This window comes from Grus americana, chromosome 31 (genome assembly GCF_028858705.1).
Source record: "Grus americana isolate bGruAme1 chromosome 31, bGruAme1.mat, whole genome shotgun sequence".
Taxonomy (NCBI): domain Eukaryota; kingdom Metazoa; phylum Chordata; class Aves; order Gruiformes; family Gruidae; genus Grus; species Grus americana.
The window spans coordinates 1163541-1187499 of record NC_072882.1 but is presented as its reverse complement, the minus strand read 5'-3'; the positions used below and the strand labels follow the sequence as shown (position 1 = coordinate 1187499).

At 57.1% G+C, this 23959-nt stretch overlaps 3 protein-coding genes across 4 annotated transcripts; 1 reads left to right on the top strand and 2 right to left on the bottom strand.

Annotated features, from left to right (window-relative positions):
• Window positions 1-402: 402 nt before the first annotated feature.
• On the bottom strand, window positions 403-2429 carry CELA1 (chymotrypsin like elastase 1). Its single transcript, XM_054807004.1, has 8 exons — window positions 2353-2429; window positions 2160-2242; window positions 1953-2053; window positions 1577-1702; window positions 1337-1473; window positions 899-1044; window positions 649-798; window positions 403-534 (listed from the first exon to the last, which is right to left on the bottom strand). Exons 1-8 carry the CDS (start codon window positions 2414-2416, stop codon window positions 517-519), a joined length of 825 nt encoding a protein of 274 aa, XP_054662979.1. The 5' UTR covers window positions 2417-2429; the 3' UTR covers window positions 403-516.
• Window positions 2430-3478: 1049 nt separating this feature from the next.
• Window positions 3479-16639, bottom strand: GALNT6 (polypeptide N-acetylgalactosaminyltransferase 6). 2 transcript variants are annotated; one of them, XM_054807253.1, is made up of 11 exons: window positions 16376-16639; window positions 10656-11273; window positions 9635-9807; window positions 8543-8692; window positions 8215-8449; window positions 6819-6936; window positions 6520-6720; window positions 5869-6000; window positions 4925-5026; window positions 4675-4827; window positions 3479-4524 (listed from the first exon to the last, which is right to left on the bottom strand). In XM_054807253.1, exons 2-11 carry the CDS (start codon window positions 11141-11143, stop codon window positions 4411-4413), a joined length of 1866 nt encoding a protein of 621 aa, XP_054663228.1. In that variant the 5' UTR covers window positions 11144-11273; window positions 16376-16639; the 3' UTR covers window positions 3479-4410. The 2 variants fall into 2 exon arrangements, with proteins under 2 accessions (XP_054663228.1, XP_054663229.1); XM_054807254.1 differs by lacking the exon at window positions 16376-16639 and adding an exon at window positions 13580-13628.
• LOC129198159 (TRAF family member-associated NF-kappa-B activator-like) lies at window positions 15679-22611 on the top strand. The gene is made up of 4 exons (XM_054807256.1): window positions 15679-15726; window positions 17383-17505; window positions 18496-19028; window positions 20130-22611. Exons 2-4 carry the CDS (start codon window positions 17388-17390, stop codon window positions 20292-20294), a joined length of 816 nt encoding a protein of 271 aa, XP_054663231.1. The 5' UTR covers window positions 15679-15726; window positions 17383-17387; the 3' UTR covers window positions 20295-22611.
• The last annotated feature ends 1348 nt before the right edge of the window (window positions 22612-23959 follow it).

Genomic DNA, 23959 nt, shown 5'->3' with positions numbered 1-23959 from the left:
CCAGGCGCGGTTACGGCACGGTTTTGGCTCCTCCGGGATGCAGCGGCGGGCAAGGTGGTGACAGCCGCCGAATCCGACATTTCTCATTGCAAAGGAGGTCGGGTTTGGAAGAGAAATAGAGTTAGCGGCTGGGAAAAATCCCGACCGGATCGCTCCATACCCCCAAGGGCTGCGTCACTGCCCACGGAGAGGATTTGCCGCATTTTCCCGTTTTCCGTTATCCCAAGGACGTTCTGGCTGCCCCGAAAGCACGAGGCCGGTTGCTTTTCCTTGCGGGTCTTTTCCTGAGGGGCGAGGAAGAGGAAGGACGGGGCCAAAGGGATTCTCTGGAATACGGGAGGGGAAAAGGATGCCGAGGGCTGGAGGAGAAAGGATTGCGGGGCAAAGCACCCACCAGCACGCTGGAGAGAGGAACAGATTTTATTGACACCGGCTACGAGTTTTAAACCCCTGAGATGTGGGGGGAGACGACATCCCTCGCCCGAGCCAGGGACTGGGCTCTTCTCGTGCCACCGCTCAGTTCTGGGCTATCACCTGGAAGGAGAAGAAAGGCAACGGTTGAGTCGAGTAGGGATGGAACTGGTTCATCGGTGCAACAACAGCGCCAGGTCTCAGCCTCCGACCGCCCGAACCCCGCTGTCGCCTTACGCTCTGTATCCAGGAGATGTAGGCAGAGACGCGGGTGAAGACGGTGGGTTTGCGCTGGACGTTGCAGCCCAGACTGGAGACGAAACTGGTGACGCCGTGGACCTGGTACTGCCCGTTCACCGCGCAGTGCAGGGGACCACCGGAATCGCCCTGCCGGCCCGAGGAACCCGTATGAGATGGGAGGAACGGGGATGCTGGCGGGATAGGGGAGCGGGGTGGGGGGGGGGAAAGCGGGATGCCGGGGCCGTACCTGGCAGCCGGAGCGGACGCCGTCACCGCCGGCACAGACCATGGTGGTCTTGACGGTGGAGCCCCAGTAGGAAGAGCTGGAGCAGATCTGGTAGTCCACCACGGGCAGGTACGCCTGCAGCAGGACGCTGGAGAGCTGCCCGTTGGCTGCACGACACCGAGCCCCGGTTAACGCCGCGCCGGCAAAGACCCGTGAGATGCAGCAACCGCCTCCCCTTGCCAAAGCGGAGCCCACGGCTGCCACCAAACCTCTTCTCCCACGTAAATTCCTCCCAAAACCTCGGCACGATCCCACCCGACGTTGGGCAGCTCCGTGCCCTGAGCAAAACCCTGCATGATGCCTCCTGGCACCTCAAAAAGCTTAAAAATATCATGCGGCTCCCCACATTTCCCACGTTTTTTGGGCGATTTAGGGCCAGGGCGACCCATCGGCACTCACTGCGGGTGAGACCCCAGCCCGTGATGTAGCAGGGGTAGTTGTTGGCCAGGATGGATCCCTCCGCGGGCAGGACCGCCAGCTGCACGTAGGAGTTCAGGCTGGCGGAGGTGGCCAGGCGGATCAAGGCGATGTCGTAGCTGGAGAGAAGAGGAGGAAGACGACGTTGCAAGGATCCCCCCCATTCCCAGCGACGCTACCCCCCCCCCGCCCCCCCCAAATCCCCCTCCCCACACGCATTACCCCCCAGCGACGTTGTTGCTGTTCCAGGAGGGATGGATGACGATCTTGCTCACGCTGAAGACCTGCTCGCTGCCTTCGTTCGAGTAGAGGTTGTGATCGCCGGCCACAACACGGAAGTTCAGGTTACTGCCAGGAAGGAAAAAAACCCACAGGATCAGGCCATAAATTATTATCGTTTTAACCGTGAGCTGGTACGGAAAGGATCAGCGCAAGGAGATGCTCCCAGAGACGGTCCGTGAAACCCCTTAACGGGCCAGCGAAGACCTGAAAGGACCATTGCTCTCTGGGTTGGGGCAGCCAAAATTTCTCCTTGGCAAGGTTTTTGGTGGAAAATGTTTTTTTTTCCCACGAGAGGAAGGTGGGGGTCCCCGCTCACCGATCCACGCAATGGGCTGCCGTCATCACCCAGTTTCTCTGGATGAGGGACCCTCCGCAGGTGTGATACCAGCTGCCGCTGGAGTAATACTGGAGGGAGATCTGGGGAAGAGGAGGGGACGTGAGATGTTGGGGGGTTCAACCGCATGGTCCTGGGGGGGGGTGAGACCCCCATGGGATTTGCTGGCTGACCCTGGGAAGGACTCACCTGGGAGGGCCAGGCGTGCGAGCGTGCCTCGGTCCCACCGACCACCCGTTGCACCCCATCGAGATCCTGCTCGGAGCAGCGTCCTGCGGGAGAGACGATTTGGGGGGGGGGGGGGAAGGAGGGAAGGAGTGAATTGCAAGCAGGGGGGTCGTCAGCAGCTAACGAGGCCGGCGGCTTCCCGCGGAGGACGCACCGCAGAGGGCGAGGGCGGCGAGGAGCACGAGCTGCAGCATCATCCTGGACCACCGCGGTGACATTTCTTCTGGGACGAGGGCTCCGGCGGCTTTAAAAGGGGACGGAGAAGGAGGGATGGGAAGAAACCCAGGTGAGACGGCCCTGTCGAGCAGCCTTGGTCCCTCTGCCAAAACACACACGGCCCCGAAGGCCGGGGCTGAACACCCCTGGGTGCACCCCAAGTCTCCCTTGGCTTTGGACAAGCAGCCCAAATCCCCGGGGGTTTCCTCTTCCGGGCATCTCGGGCAACGGTGTCACGAGTTTCTCCCGGTCTCAAGCCCCAACCGTGACTCTGGCGTCGCGTTTATCCCCGGCTTGCATCCAAGAGTTTTAGCCAACGCACGAACGGTGCCCACGTCAGCCCCGGGATGGGGAAAAAAAAAAAAATCGAGGCAAACGCAGGGCGAGACCTTCACATCCTCCAAAAAAAGAATAAAAATTAAAAAAAAAAAATCCACCGTGCCCAGGCCAGGCGGCACGGGAGCAGGGACTGGATGAGACCTACGCGGGGCAGCTTGAGGTTCAACGAAACACCAACGTGTTTTGTAATAAAAACCTGATTTCTGGCCAAAAGAGTTTTATTTTTTCCCCCCTCTTTTTAAAAAGAAATAGAGGCCGGTTTGGGGGGGGGGGGTGAACCCGCAGCAGCGATGTTTTCGCTACGCTCACGGAGCGGCTGCTGGAAAACAGCGTTTGTGGTAGTGGTGGTTATTGGTTCACCCGGTTCAAAAAAAAAAAAAAAAAAAAAAAATAAAATAAGGAAAGAAAAAACCCACCTGCTGCTTTTCTGCTCTTATCTCTGCGGAAAACACGAGATTTCGTGGGTACCATGGTCTCCAAATAATCACTTACTTGGTTTATCAGTGAAGGGAACACAGCGAGGGACAGCAGCAAAGCCTCCGCCCCCGCACAGGGATACCCCAACCCAAACTGGACCCCCCCCAAATTAGACACCTCATCGCAAAAGTGGCTTTAAATCCCCCTTTAAGGCTGCAAAAGGGAGTTTCCAGGGCAGGAGGAGGGAGGGAAATTAAATCAGAGGAGTGGGGGGAGCTCGGAGGACGCCGGAGACGGGATGTCTGTAAAATAAATCATCTCTTTATTTGAGGTCGCGTATCCAAAAACGGGTTCTCCCACCCCCGCGCCACTTCCAGGAGGGGTTTTACCCCCCCCGTATAAATGAAACGGCCACGAAAGCGGCAGCTACAGTAGTCGGGCTTGAACAAAACCAGAGGAGAGAGGAGATTTTTTTTGCCCGGGTGCTGGCAAGAGCCTCTCCGGGAGGATGCCACGGTCGGTGCGTTGGAGCTACGCCGTCCGGGAAAAACCTTCCTCCAGATCAGCACGAGCAGAATCGCACCAAGTAACCATCATCGTATAACAATAATAATAATAATAATAATAAAAATAATCTAACTTCCCCCCCCCCCCCCCGCCCCAAATCAAGCCCGCCTCCCATCCTGGCAGCAGCGACGCACGGTGCTCGCGGTGCCGCGGCGGGCGAGGGTCCGATCCTGGCAGTACTGGGGGGCGGGGGGGGGGGGAATTCCCTCACCCGCGCGCGGCCACGAAAAAAGCCACGGTTCACCCTCCCGCGGGATGAACCGCACGGCCTGTCACCATCCTCCTCCTCGCCGGAAGGACTTTCCCACCCGGCTTTCACGTGCCGCGTTTTTCAATGCCCCATAGGAATTTTCGGAGTCTCTGGCTGGAGCCGGGGAGGGGAAGGACGAGCAGCCGGCGGGTACCAACGAGCATCCTCCGGCGTCCCCACGTGCTTCGGGCTCCGTGGGCTACCGCTGGCCGAGCTCAGCACCCCGGGCTTCCCTGCTCCAAAGGCACGGGACTGAGTTCAAGGCAACCGTGAAATGCAGCATATTTAAGGCTTTCACTTCTTAAATTAAAAAAAAAAAAAAAAAAAGAAAGGGTGGGGGGGGAAGGTGGTTTTTTTTTTTGGATTCTCGTTTCCTGAGAGCGGCTGGGGACGGCCGGGGGCTCGGGCCGCTCTGCTCCCCGCCTAGGTGAAGGACCAGAGCTGGTGGGGGTCTGCCGGGTCGCAGGGAACCATCGCCGGGTGCTTCCCTCGTGCCGTCAGGCACGTACCCGAGCCCGGGTTTTTAATCAGCCGGCCCTGCCGCAAAAAAAAAATAAAGACAGCACTGGCTCAGCAACGCCGGCGGGATGGAGAAAGGATGCGACCGAGGGGAAGCGGCAGAGGAGCATCGTGGACGATGCCACCGTCCCCTGGAGTGCCCCCCGGGGTGGCGATGGATGTCCTCACCTGTGCCAGGTCCCACTCCTCGCTGGCCGGCACCCGCCCGGGCTTCCCCCGGTACTGGCAGTCGCCCAGCTCGGCCGAGCCCGAGCCCGCCCGCAGGCAGAGCTCCTTCCCGATGTTGTGCCGCAGCTCCCGCTGGCTCGTGTACTCGAAATACTGGGGGGCGAGACCAGAGAGGGGACGTCACGCTGCTGCGCCCCAAGAAAGTCACCCCGGGGTGGGTTGGGGGGGGGGGGTGTTGATGGGTGCCCACCTGGTTGCCCCCCATCCCGTGGCAGGGGTACATGATGAGCGGTTTCCCACCGTGGTTGTTCTCGCCGACGTCCAGGCAGCTCTTGGTGCCCTCGTTTTTTATCTGGGGGGGGGGAAGAAAAAAAAAAAAAAAAGGGATGGGGGGGTGAGCTGGGCTTTGAGGTCCTGGGAGAGGGACCCGCCTCGGGTTTGTGCTTTGCAGGGCGCTTAATTATCGCTGTACAAACACAACGCCCGTACTGGACACCGCGTCCGGGTCCCTTGTCCTTTCCAGGACGTGAGGAACGCCCGTGCCAACACCTCCGTTCCACCGAGTCAAAGGGGGGAGCCGCCCGGGATGAGGTTTTGCGAAACAAAAGTGAACGAAGAGCTGGACAGGAGCCAGTGCCCGGCTCTCGCCGCATCCGACGGCCGCTTTCACATCGCCCTGGCCGAGGACGGTCGGGCTCAGAGCCCAACACCCGGCTCAGAGGAAAGGGGCTTTTTTTTTTTTTTGCCTTTTTTTTTCCCCCTCTTTTTGGCAGCTCCATCCTCGGGGACGGAGCCATCGCTCCGCATCCCGCCCGTCCCCAGCTCGGTTTTTTCCCAAATCCGCCCCCGCGCGTGCCAATGCCGGCGCGGTGCTCGCGGAAGCTTTCAGCTCTTTCGGCTGATTTAACCCAACGCCACGTCCCCACGCCACGTCCCCGCGCCGGGTCCCCCACCCAGCAACCTGCCCCAAACCAGCTCTGCTGGATTCCAGCTCTTTCGCCATCAGCCAGAGCCTGGACCGGCCCCGCCAGCCGGTGACGGACACGGCGACGGACACGGCTGCACCAAAACCCTCTGGCGCGCCGGTTTAAATCCAAACCCCCTAAACCCAACCTTTTGGGGGACTTTGCTGCTGGGGCTGTTTCTAGCTGAGGACTGAGCCCAGCGGGATGCTCTGGGCACCCCCGTACTTACCGCTCCGTAAAACGTTGGAGTCAGGTCGGGAACGAACATCTCCGGGTAGACGGTCTGGAGGTACCAGGTGAAGTTCTTGCAGCGGAGCTGCTCCCTCAGCTTGCGCCGGTCTGTAATGTCACCATACGTCTTCTATCGACAAAGTCACGTGAGAAAATTAAACTAACCTCCGAAGCCAGCAAGGAAAAAATAAATTAAAAAAAAAAAAAAAAAAAGAACCAAAACAACCCTCCCAAGCCGGGGCTCAGAGCTGAGGGGGGTCGTCCCGGCTTTGTCATCATCCGTCACGGCGTGCCCAGGACCGAGACCAGTGGTGGGGTCTTGCAAGACATCCCCGGTCCCTGGCAGGTACCCTCAGGCTCTGGCCGCTCACCGAGAGGGTTGGGATGTTTTGGCATGGCAGCGCAACGTTTTGGTGGTGTAACAAAAAAATTTTACCAATTTTAAACGTCGACGGGTTTTTTTACTAGAAAAAGTTATGGCCAAATAGAAAAAATAAAATAGCTTTTTGGCTACATCTTTCCACCCGCATTCTCTTTCCCACCTCCAGGCTGAGCATCCCTCCTCCCTCTGCTCGGGCTTGAGCTCCCAGCAGGATCAGCCCCCCCTGAGAGAACTGGAAGCCCCCCCCCCCCCCCGTGTGGCCAGTACCTCTCTGGCCATCTGCGCGGCTTGCTGGTTCCTCCTGTAGAAGATCTCCTTGTAGTCGTCCATCCAGACCTCAGCCAGGCGGACCTGGTTCCTGGAGATGACCTGGGTGCCCTTGGGGAAGGTGTGGGGGCTCTTGGAGCGGAAGACGTGACCCACGACGGAGCAAGGGATGATCTCGACTTGACCCCCGCACTGCCAGACCTACGGGGAGGCAACGCCTGAGACGTTGGGGGGTCCGGCCCCCCAACAAGGAGCAGCCCCAAAGAGGCTCTTGGAAGACGGCACCGACCCATCCTTACCCTGAAGGACATTTCCACGTTCTCACCCCCCCAGATCTCCATCTGATCGTCGTAGGAACCGATGTGCTCGAAGTAGGACCTGGAGATGGCAAAGAGGCCACCGGCGAAGGTCGGGGACCTACGGGGAAGGGAGAAGGGGGGCAAAATAGGGTTACAATAAAAATAGAAAAGCAGAAATCTGAATTTTGGGGACATCACGGCCCTCACGGCGGGTGCGAGCGCTCTGCAGCTGTGTGTGTCCCCCCCCCCATCTCCCTGCCCCATCCAGCTGTGCCCCAGATGTGGTGGCTTTGGCGGAGGGGCCAGACCCAGCTGCCGGGAGGGGACGGAGGCGGCAGCGTGACACCGAGGGGCCTCGCCGCCGGCTCTCGACTCAAAGCGAGAGGGGGATATTGTTACCGAAAACCTATCGCCAAGAAAAGGGGGGAGATTAGAGCTCAGCGGCCGGCGCCCCATTCACTCCGCCGGCTTCTCTAATCTTTTCCATCCGATCTTTAGAAGAGGCTGGAACAGAAACTTGCTTTTATTCAAGGGGGGAAAAAAAAGAAAATTAAAAAAAAAAAATAAAAAAAAAGGATTCGCTGAGCTGCTGCGTTCCTGACGAGCGGAGATGAGACGCTGCCAGGAGCCAAATCGCCGGCTCGTGGTAAAAGGGACCTTTATTGGGACGGGGACGTCTCCTGGGTGACCTCTGCACAAAGCCAGCCCTGCCGCCGGCCGGGGGACGGGATGCGGACGAGGCCAGGCAGGGTGTTCGATATCTCCCGGTGGGAGCGCCCGGCTTATCGTGGGGCACAGGCGGAGAGGTGCAGCAGGAAAACCCCTTCAGGGTTTCTCTGCCTGAAAAGAAGAAAGTAAAACCAGGGGGTTTGGCGCAGTCCGATCTGCAGGTGACATCTTCTGGCCCCCGTGCCGGCGCAGGCGCCCACCCGAACGAGAGACTTTGCAGGAGCGGAGAGAGACGGCTGGAGGGAATTCAAAGGTGGTTTTGCAAAAGGTCTTTTATGGCTCCATGTTCACCAAACCCCAGGGGCGGCTTCTCCTCCGCCAGCCCCACGGCTCTGACCGTGCCTGAGCATCCTCTCCCGGGCACCAACCACCCGAGGTCCCTCAAGCCAAGCATCCCACAAGGGAAGTTCTGTCGGGAAGGGACAGCGTCACCCACCTGAAGGCACCAAAACCAACAGGGAAAACCCCAAATTTGTTGGAAAAAAGAGCAAAAACAACCGGAGGAAGGGGCAGTTTCCCAGCACAGGGCACCAAGCTCTTTGCCACCCCAAGCACGCTCAGCCGGTTCATTTTGCAGCCTTTGGGTCCAAAAATGCCATTCCTGGGGCTCATCCAACCTTTGCTACCAGCACCCCAGCCCCAAAAATACCTCCCCGCAAAAGCTTACTTGATGGGGAAGGTCTCATCCTTCCTCCGCTGCCTCTCCCGGGGTGGGACGACCTCCCAGCCGAAAGTCAGGCTCCAGTCGAAGTTGCCCCGGCTGTGCTGTTTGCCGTTCTGGACGGGTTTGGAGAACTCGAAGGTGTTGAGATCGATGGTGGCGATGTCAGGGCTTACGACGGCCGTGGGCTCTTCGGCGATGCGGGATAAGAGGGGCTCCAGCCAGCCGTGAAAACACTCGCCTGGGGCACGGGGGAAGGGTTTGGCCATCGAGTGGAGACAACTTCGCTCCCCCGCAGCTCGTTGGGGACCCCCGGGAGGTGGTGGGTACTCACAGTGGGCATCCAGGAAGGTCAGGACCTCACCGCTGGCCACGCTGGCCCCCAGCAGCCGCGCCGTGATCAGCCCTTTCCTCTCCTCCTGCCGCACAACTCGCACGATCTGGAGCTGCTCCACGTAGCGATCCAGCTCATCCTTCAGGTACTCTGGGATGAGGAAAAAGAGCAACCGGCTCCGTCGGAGCGGGGCAGACGCCAGTCCCTGTGTCCCACCAGCCCACCCTGCTGTCCCCATCCCCTCCCTGCCGCTCGCATCCTGCACCCGGGTTCAGAGCCGGGGACACACGGACCCTCCTTTCCTCCAAATCCAACAGTGGTTTTGGTTAAAGAAAGTGAGTTTTGCAAAAGAGCCGGCCACCCAGGAGGGATTAGAGGAACAACGGGGTGAGAAAGCCTTGTGCCCTGCGGTTAAAGCATCACTGGGACCGAGCGGATGAACTGTCACCGAGGGAAGGGACAGCGGATAAGGTGTCACCCAGGGAAACTGGGATTTCTCTCCTTCCTTGGCACATATAAACCAAGCCAAAAGCTGGGCATGGCCCGGTGGGAACTGGGATATCCGGAGACCCGACCTGGGAAGGGACCCCAAGTCCCCGCTGCAGCGGGAGCCAAGTTCACGGGCGATAAAGCCCTGCACCGCCCCGGGGTTTCTGTTCCTTGGGCGCTCGTGCAGACGCCGTGGGTGGAAAGGGAGGATTTATCTCCAGGGCAAAGTCCGCTCCTCTCCAGCGCCCTGACGCTGAACCACATCGTTAATTTGCTCTGGGTGTAGCTAACGAGGATTGCAGCCTAGTGGGCAGGCCGGTTGGCGGACGGGATGTTTGCAGGATGTGGGAGTAGCGCCCGGTTTTTCCCCAGGGCTGGATTAACAGCGGTGCTGGAGAAGGGAAAAATCCCTGAGGATGCTCCCGGGCGGATGCAAAACCACGTGGAAGAACTGCCGGTGCATCCCGGGCTGCCGGTGCGTCGGAGACTCGGCACGAGCGGCTTCTCCTCCGAGCGGCTCAGAACTGCTGCTCCCGGGGATGGAAAAATGCTCGGCATCTCCCCGCATCCCGCCACGGCTCCCCGCATCCCGCTCCCACCCACCATCCGTGCTGGCATCGTCCACCAAGATGATCTCCTTCAGCAGGAGGGCCGGGGAGGCGTGCAGGACGCTGTACACCGTCCGCAGCAGCGTCGACCAAGCTTCGTTATGGAAGACGATGACGACGCTGGTGGTGGGCAGGGGGGGGCACCGCTTGAATTTCTGGTCGATGCACCTTCGAGAGAGAAAAGCAGCAGTCTAAGCAAGATGGGGGACACAGCCCCCCCCCCCTTCATCCCCCCCAAACCCCGCGGCAGGAGATCGTCTCCTGGCCCTGGCGGCTCTCGGCTCTTCGCTGCTTTGATTTCAATTAATTTCTACCGGTCGAGTGAATCACATTCCTGCCGCCCGCCCGGCCCCGGTGTCCCCCCCCATTGTCCCCGCTACACCTGCTAAGCACGGATAATCGCCTGCCGGCGCGGGGGGAGCGGTTTCCATGCCAGGACTGGATTTCTACCTCCTATTCAAGTCTTTTTTTCCACCCCAAAATCCTCCCCATGCCTTCCCCAGCCCACCCCCCCACCCTCCCCCGGAGCAGGCAGGGGTTGGGGGGGGCCATGCTTTAATCCGGCCGCCCGCGGCTGGAGGGCAGGCGAGGAAATCTCTTGAGTTTACGTCGTTTCCTTCACCCCCCTCAACCCCAGCGGGGTCTGAGGTTGTTCCACTCGGCTAAGAAAAGAAAAAGTCCGACTGCTGGAGCCGGCTGAAATAAAAGAGGGAGAGGAGGGAAAGGGGGGGGGAGATGCCGGAGCCACCCAGCCGCGAGCAGGTACGCAGAGACACAAAGAGCCGCCGCTAGCTTTCGCCCGCTGCTCTTAAAAACCAACCCCAAGAGGACAAAAATTAGGGGGGGGGGGGGAAATAAATTATATGTATTTTTTCAGCCCTCCCTCCATTCGATCCCCTGCCAACACTCAGGGACATCCCGCTCCTGATCTGCCTTTCCCCCCCCCTTAAACTTGTGTGTCCCCCCCGCCCCGGGAGCAGACAGACCCGTGGGGCTCTTTGGGTGACGGCTCTTACTCTGGCGGGCGGCTGTCGGGTCCCAGCGCTCGCTGGAGGGAGATGCGGTCGCTGGCGAAGGCGTTGAAGCAATGCTTTTCGTAACCTCGCTCCTTCTCCTTCGTCTCCTCCGGCGTCCATCGATCCTTCTTGAAGGCTTTGCCGTCGGCTCCGGGGCTGGCGGGGTCTTGGGGGGGTCTCTCCATCAGCGGCCGAAGCTCCGCCGCGGTGTAGACGCCGGGCAGGCAGGAGCGAGCGCTGGGCGGTGGTTCCTCCTGCCGAACCGGAGCTCCGATCTGCAGCTTCGGCATCGAGTCTCGGATGTTGTTGACCGCCCCTAGCATCAGGTCGAGGACTTGGTCCTTCCCCTGGACAATGTTCTTCAGCCAGGGTTCCTCGCTCGGGTCCTTGTTCCCCACGTCCTTCTGCAGGATGAAGAGGAAGATGACGAAGACGGCGCCTGCCAAAGCCACCTTCAAGGGGCTGTAGCGTCTCCGGAAAAGCCTCATTTTTTTAAATTTTTTTTAAAATTTTTTTTTTTTTCTGTGCGGTTTCCGGAAGGTTCTCCCTGCGGCAACGGGAGTTTCAGGGACGTGGGGTCTCGGGGTGCTTCATGGTGTTCCGCTCTGCTCCGCTAACCTGGGGAGAAGGAGAAACACCCGCAGGTTAATTCAGACTGGATGCACATCGCGTGCATCCCTTTGATATTAGTATAATATTAATTATATCTCAATATAAAGTTCACTCCCTGCAAGGGGGCAAACAAGACCTGTAAAATCCCCCCATGGCCCTTCCAGCTCGTAAATCCATACTAAAAATGAAACACCAGGAAAAAACGAGATTCGAAAAACGCTGCGAGATGCGCTGGACCCGGCCACCGCGAGAGCAGGACGTCCCCACCGGTTTCTCCTGCGACCAAGCCAGCTGCTGCAGCATCCCCCCCCGCACCGCAACCTCCTCGTGCACGCCAGGACCAGCGCCACGAAGCTAAAAATCAAGCCGCAAAATTTGCCAAAATATTTTTGGCCACGTGGAAAAAGCCTTTCCCCGGGTATTTTTCCTGCCTGGAGCGTCACTGGGAAGGCAAAACCCGTGCAAGACCCCGTGGCGCTTTGGTTTCGGCTGAATCGGAGCAGCAGGTTCAGCGTCCGGTGCGACGCCGCCGAGAGCTCAGCACCAGCTGCAAATCCCTCGCCGGGACCCGGTGAAAGCAGCACGACCGGCCGAGCTTTCCCACCGTGAGCAAACCCTCCCGCGGTTGCTTTTTGTGAGCCGCCGCCGCCGGAGCATGGACAAGCTCCACGGGAGCCATTCACCAGCATCTCCTCCTCCTCCTCCTCCTCCTCCACTTCGGGGTCGTCCCCCCCCCCCACCTCGCTTCTTTTCTTTCTTTTTTCTTTTTCTTTTTATTGCCTTGGAAATGGTGCGGCCCTGGAGCGGAGAAGGGCACCTGCCAGCAACTTCAAGGCCGAGGAAGCTTCGGTTTGTAAAGGAGGAGGGACGAGGCGGTCCCCGGGGTCACCGCTTTCAGCGCTGCGGGGATCAAAGCCGGCGGCCGGACCACGCTTCACTGCCAAGGGCGCCCATTCCCAAGTCGTGGCGGGACTGGGTGGCACCAGCTCCACAGGAGGGGTAAAAAGAAAGCAGAATTAAGGGGGAAAAAAAAAAAAACCAACCCCAAATCCACCTCAATTTCTGCTCGCGTCTGAGCAAAGATGCTCCCACTCCGCTCGCGCCCCCGAGCCCCGATGCTTTCGTCACACGGCACAAGCCGCTGCCGTGCAAGGAGGTCGAGCAGCGAAAAGCAACACGTTTTGGGGAGGAAAACCTCGCTTCTACTATCTCCGCGTCTCTCGAAGTCTCCTTCCTGCGACGTTGCTGTGACCACATTAATGAAGCGCGCTCGTTAGCCCTGCGATCCTAATGAACCCCAGGGTGGCACTCGGGGCTGGTGCACAACAGCGGCAACGCAGCTCCCGCGGGGGCTCTGAAAGGACCAAAAAGCAAAATAAAACCCCCCAAAATCCCTCCCCCCCCCCCCAAAAAAAAAAAAAAATTAAAAAAATAAAATAGCTGGGGTGGGTTTTGCACCGAGGGCGAGCTCCTCTCCGCTCCCGTATTCGGCTCCGGAGCATCGCGGCACGGCGCCGGTTTTAGGAACCGGTGAATCCAGGGGGTGCGAGGGGAAGGTGGGTGCTGCCCGGAACGAAGGGGGGGTCCCACGGGGCCCCCCGCCATCGAGCCGCCGGCCTCGCCCCGGTTGGGATGAGCCCTCGGGGTCCCGGACCCGCTCCCGGTGTTGGGGGGGGGGGCAGGACCCCCGGAGAGGGGCTGGGTGGCAGCTCTGCCCCCCCCGGCGGTGGGTGCCGGGGTGCCCTGGGGGGGTTAAAGGGGGCCGGATCCTGCTCACCGCGGTGCACGGAGCCACGCAGCCCCGGAGACCCGCTGGGCTGCCCCGGGGGGCTCCGTCCTGGGTCCCCCATCCCTGGGGGGGCTCCGTCCCGGGACCCCAGACCCTTCCGGGGGTCCACACCGGTGCCCCTGCCCCTCCCCTGGGGAAGCTCAGCACCGGGACCCCCCGGACCCTCCTTCCCCCTTAGGCGGGGGGGGGGGGAAAGTGTCCGCACCGGACCCTCCCAGACCCCGTTACCGCGGGGGAGGAGGGGTCCCCACCGAGACTCCCAGACCTCTTCCCCGAACGAGCTCTACACCGGCACCCCCGGACCAGCCTCTGCACCGGGACCCTCCGGCTCCCCTTTCCCCGGAGAGAGAAGACTCCACACCGGGACCCCTCAAACCCCTTTTCTCCCGGTACTGGGACTCCGAACCGGCTCCTTCCCCGGTGCTCACGGGCTCTGCAGCCAGACCGGGACTCCGGGACACCGGGACCGGCACGCCCTGCCCTGCCCGCCCCGGCGGCAGCAGCACCCCCGCTCCCCGCTCACCCGGCTCCACGGCGGCAGCGGCGGGCGCGGAGCCGCAGGTGCCGTCCCGGTGAGGCGGGGCCGGCGCGCGAGAAGGGCGGGGCCACCGCCGCCACCTGCCACCGCCCCGGGGTACAGGTGCACGCGGCGGTGTTGCCGCGGTCCTAGCGCCGACAGACAGGCGAGAGACGTCCGCGGTCCTAGCGCCGACCTCCGGCTATGCGCCTCCCTCCCCGGGCTGGGGAGAGGCGGAATCGGCGGCTTGACAGCGGGTTACCGGCGGGGACGGGGGTCTATAGGAGCCGTATGGGCTGGGCACGGAGGGGTACCGTGAGTGGCAGGGGGCTATAGGGGCTATAGGGGCGTGACACTGGGGGCGCAGGGGGTGACAGGGGCCTACAGGGGCCACAAGGGCCTGGCACTGGGGGTGCTGCGAGCCACAGGGGCCTGTAGAGGCCATAGGGGCTAGAGGGGCCTAGCGGGAGGTGCTGGGAGCTGCAGGGACATATAGAGGCCATAGGGGCTACAAGGGCCTGGCACTGGGGGTGCTGGGAGCCACAGGGACCTATAGAGGCCATAGGGGCTACAAGGGCCTGGTGCTGCAGGTGGTGGGAGCCACAGGGACCTATAGAGGCCATAGGGGCTACAAGGGCCTGGCACTGGGGGTGCTGGGAGCCACAGGGGCCTGTAGAGGCCATAGGGGCATGACCCCAGGTGTGCTGGGGACCAGTAAAAGCCTGGCACTGGGGGTGCTGGGAGCTATAGGTCCCATACTGCCAGGTCCTATAGTGCCCGGCTGCTGGGTGGTGGGGAGAGAGGCACCGGCACAGTGCGAGTGCGTTTCCTCCCCATGCTTGTTCCTTAGCTCGTGCCATGTTTGTTGTTACTATTCTTATTTATTAATTATCCCGTGGGCGCTGCGGAGCCTCTTGAGCTTCCTGGCTTGGGGACAGCGGTTTCCTGTGGTTGGGAGTTTATTTACTGTCAGTTTTACCAGGATGCAATAATTGCTGGTAATATTTTTTGTGAGCACACCGGTTGCTATAAATAGACTACCAACACGGGAACTTGCTAATTATTCCCATCCCTCTGTGTCATCCCTTATTAGTGTGTATCTTCCCGTCAACCTGCCGATTGCACCAGCTCGCTGCTCTCCACCGGCGCCCCGAGCCCGTGCTTGGGGATGGGGCCGTGATCCCCCCCCAGCGCGCGACAAGGCGGCAGCCCCAAACGGCAAGCCCCCTGCTCCGAGCACCCCGTTTCCCGTCTCCTCAAGACCCGTCTTTAACACTAGATGGTGGTATCTTCATGAAGCTTCGGCCTGAGGATCAGCAGCTGCTTGCCACGCCATGAAAACTCCCCGGAAAAGCCAGGTGAGATATCGGTGGTGTGAAAGAGCCGCTCAGAGCCCCTTCAGGGATGATGTGACAGGTACGAGCCCTTCAGCAGGGGATTCCTGCGCTTGCGAGGAAGGGTGCGAGCAGCCCCCAAGCCCCCCATGCACCCCAGGAGAGGCTACGGTCGAGACGCGCAGGAGGGTGACGGGGAAAACCCCGGCGGCTTCTCCAGGATCCCACAGGGACGAGCCCTGGGCAGGTTTTAATCATCCAGCTGAGGATTTTACCTTGGCTTCTGTGCTGTACGGAGGATTTGGGGGATTTAACCTGAGGCAGAGTGAGTATTAATTTGGATTATTGGGATATTAGCTTGAATATTAGCTGCCTTACAGGGGATAAGTCAGGCAGGGCTCTGGGGCACCGCAGACGCACAAATACCCAGCAGCCTCCACGTTAAAGCACTAACGAGTCGCTAAAGAAAGGTGGGGGGAAACTAAGTCACAGAAAAGGCACCTGCCTAACCCAATGTGGTGCAGAGAGGAGCCAACGCTCACCCGCCGTGAGGCCACCCTTGGCCCTTCATAATCATCTCCTGTGCTTTTCAGAGCTAAATTTAAACCCTGGGTTTGCGCGGTGGCTGCCTGTAATTCTCTGCTGCTTTGTTTCCTGCCATGTTGCTGTGCAGAGGTTTCGCTCTTAGCATAAAAACTGAAGGGGAAATTCCCTACCCCAAACTTTGCTGCTACTGCTGAACTTTTTTTAGCTGCAACTTGCCAAGCCTGATGTCGCACCGCGGCTGCCCGGCCGGGGAAAGGAGGGCCCCCCGCCAGAGTAAGTGTGCTTCTGCGGAAAATGGAGCTTTTTTAGCTTCACAGGGTCCGCGTCGGGCTGCGTCGCAGGGGATGGGATGGGGACGGGCTTTTCACGGCATTAAACCAGCCCCGTTCCCCGGCACCGAGGGAGAACACGGCTGAAGGCAAGTCCTGCCCCTCTGAGTCGCTCGGTGAACCCCGAGCATCTGATTTCCCCAGGATTTTTGTCTTCTCAGATTGCTTCTTTTAATTGAAATTTGTGAAATGCTTTTCAGGTTACGCAGGAGATTAAAACCTCCTGGTGCACCATCCTCCTAGTGTCACAAAAGTAATTTGGGGGAAATGAAGAAGCAGCTAACTACTGAAAAAACCAGCAGGGATCATACAAAATCAATACAGGCTTGCTTGGGAATGACAGCTTCAAATCACACACCTCTTAATAATTAATTGGCATAGTTAAATATAACTCTCAGACAAAATATATCCTCTTAATCTTTAATTTGATATGTTAGCTACGGAATTAGCTGCTTTGGAGGGTGCAAAATGTTTATCCTTGGTTTTTAAGAATCAGTGGCACCCAAACAGCCGAAAATATGTTGTAGTTACCATCACGGCTTGTTTGTGGTGTGAGAAGCGCAGAAATACCCTGCACTGGAAGCGAACCTTACCATTTCGTCTGCAGTTTTCCTTGCTCTGGGTGCGTTTCCTTCGGGCCGGTCGGGATTTCTGCCCTTCGCCCTTACCGGGGAATCCACATTGCCCCGAGCGTCAGACGAGGCTCCATCAAACCGATCAGCCGAGCCCCTAATTACAGAGCCGGAGCTTAAATTTGCAGCGCTGAGCAGCAGCGAACCTGGAAAATATGACAGGAAGCAAAGCCGATTTGCATATTTATGCTAATCGAGATTGCGCGAACCTTTCAAATTGAAACATACTTTGCAGATGGCTTGCAGATTTGCACCAGGCTTTGGTTTTATTTATTATCTTTCAGACTGGTAATAATTGGTGCAGTATGGTAAAACGGGAAAGTCTAATCCACATTACAGCTGTTAAAGCAAAGAGAAATGTGTTGAACACAATGCAGAGAGATTTTTCTTCATAGTAACAATATTTGGTTAACACATACCATGTGGGCATGAGCTGGATTTTCATTTGCAGGGTATTTCTGAGAGCAGAAGGGGCAGCTTGGGGCTGAACATCTCAAGAAAGGGGAATTGTGCCCCCCACGCTTCGGGTTCGGGTTTGTTGCTGGGAGTTTGTTTGCTCTCACACGGTTGCACCAAAAATGAGATTCCTTGGTACCGAGTGAAAGGGAAATGCAACTTTTTCCAGGTAGATTTTTCAATAAGTGGGACTTTTTGGTTGTTTGGAGCTGAGCTTGCGGCAGCTGCGGGCTGAGGGGTGGAAAAGCCCGACTTGGCCGTTCAGTTATCCCCTGAGTTGGACAGAATCACTTCCCTTTTCAGTTTTTTTTTTCTGTGTAAATTGAAAGAGAACTGGGAGTGCTTCTTTCTTTGCAGTCCTACGCGCATGAGCATGTGGGATCTCCAGGGATCCCGCAGCACGACCGAGCCCGGTCCTCCCCATCCCACCAGCTCGGGGTAACCTTGGCGGCTCCTCGCTGCCTTTGGATAACACCCAGCCGGTCATTTCCTCTTGCTTTTCTCCTGATCAGGTGCGATGGAGATGGAAGAAATATTCTTCCAGCTCTGTGAGGAGGTCGCCAGGCTGCAGGATCTGTGCATCAAGCAGGGCAAGCTCCTTCAGAAGCTGACTGCCAGGAAGGGACCCATCCTCGGTAAGCAGCGGGGCCGGGAAGGGTGCACTGAAACTGCGGATCCGGGCTGACAAGTGTAATTTGAACCTTTGTCAAGAAGTTGGCTGTGGAAAGTGGGGGTAACGTGAAGCTGGTTTAAGGCAGAAACGTGCTCTGCAACCCGTGCTGGCTGTTGTGGCTTTTTGGCTTCGCCTTCTCCATCAAACGCGGAGTAACGTGTGCGCGTGTCTGCTTACGGTCATGTTAAAACCGCCGCAGGCGTACCGCTGCTATTCACACGTCTCACCCCTGGGGAGAGGGGGAAGGAGCGTGGGGCAGATGGTACGCATTGCCTGGAGCGTTTTTGGGAAGCAGGGGTGGCAGTGGAGCCTCCACAGCCTGGAAACCACCTGGGGAAATGTTCTCGCCCTCTCCAGCAGCCTGCCTGGTTTTCCGAATAATCTCCCTCCCAGTCCCCCGGCTGTGGTCCACGCGCTCGTCTGTGCCCCCCCAAGCAGTCACATCACTCCCGCAGGGTTTTGCACATTGTTCCTGACCTTAAAGGGTGTTTTTTGTGGTCAGGAAGGATTGGCTTGGGCAAACGGCTGCCATGTGTGTGAGACCAGCAGCCTCGTGTGCTCCCCAGCCCTGTGCACGCCTCCTTTCCCCGCAGCTCTGCCGTCTGTGTGTCCTTCCTGGGGCTGGCGCGCAAATAAATGTCTCCAAACAGGACCTAAACCAAAGCCGTTACTGGGATCAGCCCAGCTTTTGGGGACGCAGCGATGTCTCAACGTCTCCTAAGGTAGCTAATACCCCTCCGACTCTCAGCCCTCTCTGGCTGTCCTCAGATGCCCTTTCTTCGCTGGTCCAGCCTCGTATTTAATCGAGCGATGGGGTCAGGCGAGCTTTGCCAGCGAGGAGGTAGCGCCCAGTTGTTTTGCAATCGCAAAAGGAGATTGAGGCAATGGGAAGGCAAAACACAAATGCCGTTAAGTCCCGGGAGTGACGGCTCTGGCTTGCTTTCTTTCAAAGATATCCCCGTGTCGCTGCCGATCCAGTGCACGGAGGATATGGTCATGGAGGAAGGGGAAAGGCCACCGGACAGCAACCAGAAATGCTCAGAGGCCCCGGCGTCTGCTGCCTCCGACCCGGAGGGCTCTGCTCATCCCCTGGTGCAGCCCCATGCTGTCGACACGCTGCCCGGCTTCGACGGCAAGTACGCACCAAGCGCTGCGAACGGCAGCGTCTTCGGCGCTGGAACTGGAGGAGCTGCTCTTGCCGTAGCTTTTGGCAGCAACAAGGCAGAGAGGAACGAGAAGGTGGATGTAGAGACGTGGCTGAAGACCTGTAGGATGCTTCCTACCGTGAAAGCCCCCAAGAAAGAAGTGGGAGCTTGCTGCAGCCCGCAGGAGTTGGAGGCGTCAACCCCGGTTGTTGGGGACTCCTTCCTGACTCTTCTGGACCTCTATGAAGCCCCAGAAGCCCTTCGGAGGGAAGATGCTCCCAGTGAAAGTGCTCTGCCTGCTGAGCCTAAAGTCCCGGTAGAGATCCGAGGACCTGTGAAGGTAAATTGTGAGGCTCACGGGGGTTTTTGTCTGTGACTTTTGCGTGCTCTTCCCAGCGTAATGGCATCTGTCAATCTTCAGCATCCTCTCCATCAGCCCTGCTGTAATGCATGGGAAGCTGTGGCAGAGTGGAGGTTTAGGGTTATGGCCTGAAAAAGTCTCTAGGCACCTAATTCTCCGGTTCCCAGGGGAATTAAGTACATAAAAGCCGCTGGGATCTGGCTGCCAAGCAGCACCCGATGCGCTTTGGGAGAAGTCCCTCCCATGATCCTTTCTGAGGCCTTGAGGAACCCTTGAAGCAGTCGATTCAGTCTCAGGGGGGAAAAACTGTTTCGACCTCCTTTGGATCTGCAAATTAAATGAGCTCTTAAATATTTCCTTTATTCTCTCTGATTTATACACCCCCAAAAGGATGATTTCTAAAGATATCCTAAACTCTGGCCCCTCAGTCCTCCTGGTGAGCCTTCACAGTGTGTGTTACGGGTGGGACACCAACCCTGGACTTACCGGCGAGGATCCCTGTAATGCCAAGCCCGTTTCTTTTCATTCCTTCTCCCAAATGAGGCCCTTAAAAATTATTTCACGGCTGCCGTGGCTACATATTCCTGGGGAAAGCTATTGATTTTCAGCCTGGGCTATATTTAGAAGCTAGTTTCTTTTCAAGAAGAAGGAGAAGAAAGAAAGAAGTAGAAGCGGTACCTCTCTGGTAAAGCCCTAATGTGCCTTATCAGCACTTAAATGATAATGGCACAGAAAGGAAATTACAAATGCGCTCCAGTTTGCTTCTTACAAAAGCACTTTTCTCATGTTCTGGCTTGGACAGTGACTGTAGCTGCTGAGGGATAAGCGATGGGTGATGGGGGATGCTCAGGTGCCACATGGAGACAGGATCCTCCGGTGGATGTGGGTGAGGATGGGGACTCAAACTCCCCTCAGACTCCAGCACGGGGGAGCAGCCCTTAGCCCAGCCTTTCCGCGGGCACAAAAACGTGGTGTCTGCTTTTGGAGGCTGCGCTTCGGCGTGGCAGACACAGCCGGGGGCTTGAAAAGAGGCTGCCTCTGCCGTTCCCACTGACCGCTTTTCCCCTTCGCTCCTCGCAGACGTCCTGGACGCCGGGCTGGATGCTGGAGGACGGTATGCTCGGGCAAGGCGCTGTCCTCGCCTCCGAGGGTGCTCAGGCTTGTGACATTTGCCAGGAGATTTTCCCATCGGATGCAGCGGGCCAAGCAGACTATTTAAAGCACGTCTTAGCCCATTTGAAGTAGGACTCATCTTCACGATCGGAAATCCATGTATTTGCAATCTCGACCAGCGTGACGGCCTCCGGACCTTCATGAGATCCTGCCGCTGGCTTTGACTGGGGCCAGCTCAGGTGGCAATCCTCCTGGTCCGAACTTGGTCCCTGATGCACTGCTTGACGGGCCGGTTGAGGGCTCTGGATGTGTTTTGGCTTGTCGAGCTTCGTGGATATCAAAGCAGCTTCTGTCCCGGGGTCTGGACCTGTGTGGGGCTGAGCAGGGGAGCTGTAACTCAATGGGAAATGGAATTTTTTTCAAAATTCACCTTTAACTGAGTGGAAATGAAGTTTCCATAAATAGATAGGGATGTTTGAAAGGTCACATTGGCTTTATCCAAGAACGGGAAAGGTTGGGTGGGAGAATCGGAAGGTTTTCACAGTCACTTAACCTGACTTGGCCTTTTGAGAGAGGCTGGCGACGTGATGACAAGGACCGGATTGCACCTTCCAGGCGTGTTCCCGGGAAGGGCATAACCGAGAGCTCTCCTCCCTCCTATTAAAACCTCATCAGCTCCAGCTCAGTGAGTTATGGGACTTTAATTGATCCCTCTACAGGTGGGAAGAGGTTTATCAGCACCCATCGGTGTGAGGTCGGCTCTCCCGGCTGTGTTTAGAGAGCGGCGGAGCAGAAAGGGGCTCCCCCAGCGCAGGGACGTGACCGACACGCGTGGTGCTGTCCCGTCTTTCTATTAAATCTCTTGGGGAAAACGTCTTTGGAATGAACGGCTCTGGGAGCGGTGGGTGGGCGTGACTGGGGGATGCAGAGGATGCAGCTTCTGGTCCTGCGGTTTGCCCTCGAACCAGGTTTTGATCTTGCCCTGAATAATAGGAGCAAGTAATTGCGTGTGAGGCTGCCATCCAGGCGACCAGAATTAAGATTATATTTGTTCCTTAACGTGACCTGTAGTTCGACTGTTATAAAGCACTCTCCATCAGTTGCTGTCCACGTGTTTCGCAAAGGAATTCACCCGCAGAGGTGGGGAAACTGAGGCACAAAGCACGGATTAGCTTCAAATCCCCAAATAAGCTTTTTTTCTTTTTTAAAAACCCCCTCATCTCAGACCTTTGTGTTTTTCAAGTTGCATCTGAAATGGATTTGGCATCCCATGTTTGAGGCAACTTGAAATCGCTAGCCAGATTCTCCTCTGCTTCCACGGATCAGCACTAACTGCGATCTCCAGCTCCACCATCTCATCTTTAGCAGCGCGGATAATAGTCTGACGTCATGACTCAAGTTTCTTCCCAGAATTGGAGCCGCGTTTATGAATTTGCTGTGGCCACGGCGGAGCTGCTGACAAACATCTGCGTGTCTCGAGGATCTCGTCCTTTCAGACGAGGCAGGGACTGATGTGCACGGGTTGACAGCACCGTGGTCCCTGGCCAAACCCTGCCTCGCGTGGCCGAAGCCGTTTCTCCAAGGACCGTTTTCCAAGACAAATCCTCCAGCTTCTTTCTTTAGAGCCCCGGCTTCGAGCTTGGATCCTCCATTTGCGCGAATATCGGAACTTCTGTCTGCCCTGCGCAGAATCAGGATTTTATTTTGCTGAAGGTCAAAGTGGGTTTTCTGACATCACGGTGCAGCTTTCCCGTTGGCATCTCCAGCTCCAAATTTCCTCCTCCGGCTCCTCAAATTAATTAGGCAGTGGGATTGTTTTATAGTGTTTTGTGCTCTTCTATAGGGCCTGGAAGAAAATAATGCTTCCTAGCATGCTGCGTTACTGGAAACGCCAGATCAGAAAGCGAGTCGGAGCAAGAAGAGCCATAAATTTATTTGGTATGAAATTGTTACAACCATCCAGAATTTGCCGGAAGGAGGAAAACCAGCCCGGTTCTTCTTGCTTTGAGAGCACGTCCGGTAAATTTAATTTAAAAATCGCAAGCACAGATGGCTTTTCTCAAGAGTCAAAGCAACCGTGGCGCAGCACTGGCTTCCACGAGCGGCCGTGCTGAGGCAGCTGTGCTGGGTGAGGCACCGTATCGCCCCAAACGACATTAAAATATCACGTTTGGGGTCACTTGTGATGAAATTTTGCGCTGACGCTCCATCCCTGGTGACTCGGGATGGTCGAGCAGTTGAAGTTCAACAAACTTAACTTCAGTGCTTGGCCTTTCTCAACGTGCTTCGTTATATTTTTAGATGTCGCGTTGTACGGTGCAATTAGTCACCCCCTTCCCAGCCAGATGGTCCACAATGACACAGGAGCTTCTTTTTTTAATCCAGCACTTTCCATTGGCGTGAACGCGCCTCTGCTTCCTAAATAACCTTAAATATAGGGTGCTTAACTGCGGAGAGTGGGTGGCATGTTATTGTTTTTGCCCAGGTCCGGCTCACCAGTGGGTGTCGTTTCGGAAAAGGCGGGAGCTGGGTGAGGGCAGTTTCCCATAAGGAGAAATTGGAAAATCAAGACTCGATGCGCTGGATTAAACCTGCTTTAATTCTCGCTGCTGGGCAAACACAGGAATATGCGCCTCCTCCCTCGGCTCTTGTTTTCAAACCAAGGCTTGAAAAAGCTGGAGAAGGCAATAACACTCCTAGGGAAAACCAAGCCAGCAAAAATGCAGCTGAAAAGCAGATTTGGGTGGAAAACGTTCCAGTTGATGAGTTTTCGAATGAAGGAGCCTGGGATATGGTGAGGGAGAAGGGGCTGCCCAGGTGCTGGGGGAGCGTGGGTGTCCCGACGGCGTGCACATGCGTGTGCACGCATGCAAGCACCCCAAACCGTGTGTGAACACCCCCAAACTCCAATATCGGACTCTTTTGGGGCCATATTTTCAGAGGAGCCAAAAGAAACCGGGATCCCACAGGGCAGGAGGGGAAAATTTAATCCCCCTAAGGGGAGAGCAATGAAATATTTAAATTTCCTACAGCAAAACCAATATTTCTCAAAGGAAAAACTCTTTCCAACTGCTGTGGTTGTCCCCAATCTCTGGATTGTTCTGGGAATCGTTATCGGAAATAAGGGGGATCATCTCCCCCTCCCTGCAGCAGGAACCCATCTGTGCCACCAGCAAAGATGGGAAATTGCTAATGGCTCTGTTAATTAATAACTGACCCTGTATTTTCATCTCCCATTAATGGAAGAGAAATGTTTCTTGATCCCATTTCATTTGGACATGAGCTCAAGGAAGCTGAAACTGGAAGATGGAGCAAAGGATGTAAATTTTCAAGCAATTCCAATAATTTTCAAGTCTTGTCATTAGAAGAGTTTTAGCTAACAGCAATATCTCGGGCCGGTGGGTTTTGGGAGCAGATTTTACTTTTCATTTAAATTTTTTGCCAAAGGCCTTTCTCGGGGGAAAATCAGGCAACTGGGAATAGCGGGAAGGGATAAGGGGACGATTGCCGCAGCGGGGCGAGCCTTGCTGCCGGTCCCCCACGTGAGGGATTGAAGGATGGTTTTGAGCTCCATTTCTCTTGAAAATATTAAATGCTTTTGGGGTCGTAGAGGACACAAAACCGGAGTGGCTAAGCCCTCAACCACTGGAGGCACAGCAGCTTGTCAAGTGTTTGCCAAGACTTTTGTAAAGTGCCTGTTGGAGGGGGAAATGCCCATTGCCCCCAGGTTTCCGACCCTTTCCTCCTGGGGCAGTGGGCTCCGTGGAGGAGCAAAGAGCCGGGTTTGCCCTGAGCTG

Bases quoted from the DNA above. Each gene is read 5' to 3' on its own strand.
- CELA1 (XM_054807004.1), bottom strand. From the start codon at position 2,416: ATGTCACCGCGGTGGTCCAGGATGATGCTGCAGCTCGTGCTCCTCGCC. The intron at 1,703-1,952 runs GTGAGCGGGGAC...CCTTCCTGGCAG, and splicing joins GCAGCCCATTGCGTGGATCG to TAACCTGAACTTCCGTGTTG. The intron at 1,474-1,576 runs GTAATGCGTGTG...TCTTCTCTCCAG, and splicing joins AGCAACAACGTCGCTGGGGG to CTACGACATCGCCTTGATCC.
- GALNT6 (XM_054807253.1), bottom strand. From the start codon at position 11,143: ATGAGGCTTTTCCGGAGACGCTACAGCCCCTTGAAGGTGGCTTTGGCA. The intron at 8,450-8,542 runs GTGAGTACCCAC...CCCGTGCCCCAG, and splicing joins GACCTTCCTGGATGCCCACT to GCGAGTGTTTTCACGGCTGG. The intron at 6,721-6,818 runs GTAAGGATGGGT...GCCTCCCCGTAG, and splicing joins ACGTGGAAATGTCCTTCAGG to GTCTGGCAGTGCGGGGGTCA.
- LOC129198159 (XM_054807256.1), top strand. From the start codon at position 17,388: ATGGAGATGGAAGAAATATTCTTCCAGCTCTGTGAGGAGGTCGCCAGG. The intron at 17,506-18,495 runs GTAAGCAGCGGG...TTTCTTTCAAAG, and splicing joins CAGGAAGGGACCCATCCTCG to ATATCCCCGTGTCGCTGCCG. The intron at 19,029-20,129 runs GTAAATTGTGAG...CGCTCCTCGCAG, and splicing joins AGATCCGAGGACCTGTGAAG to ACGTCCTGGACGCCGGGCTG.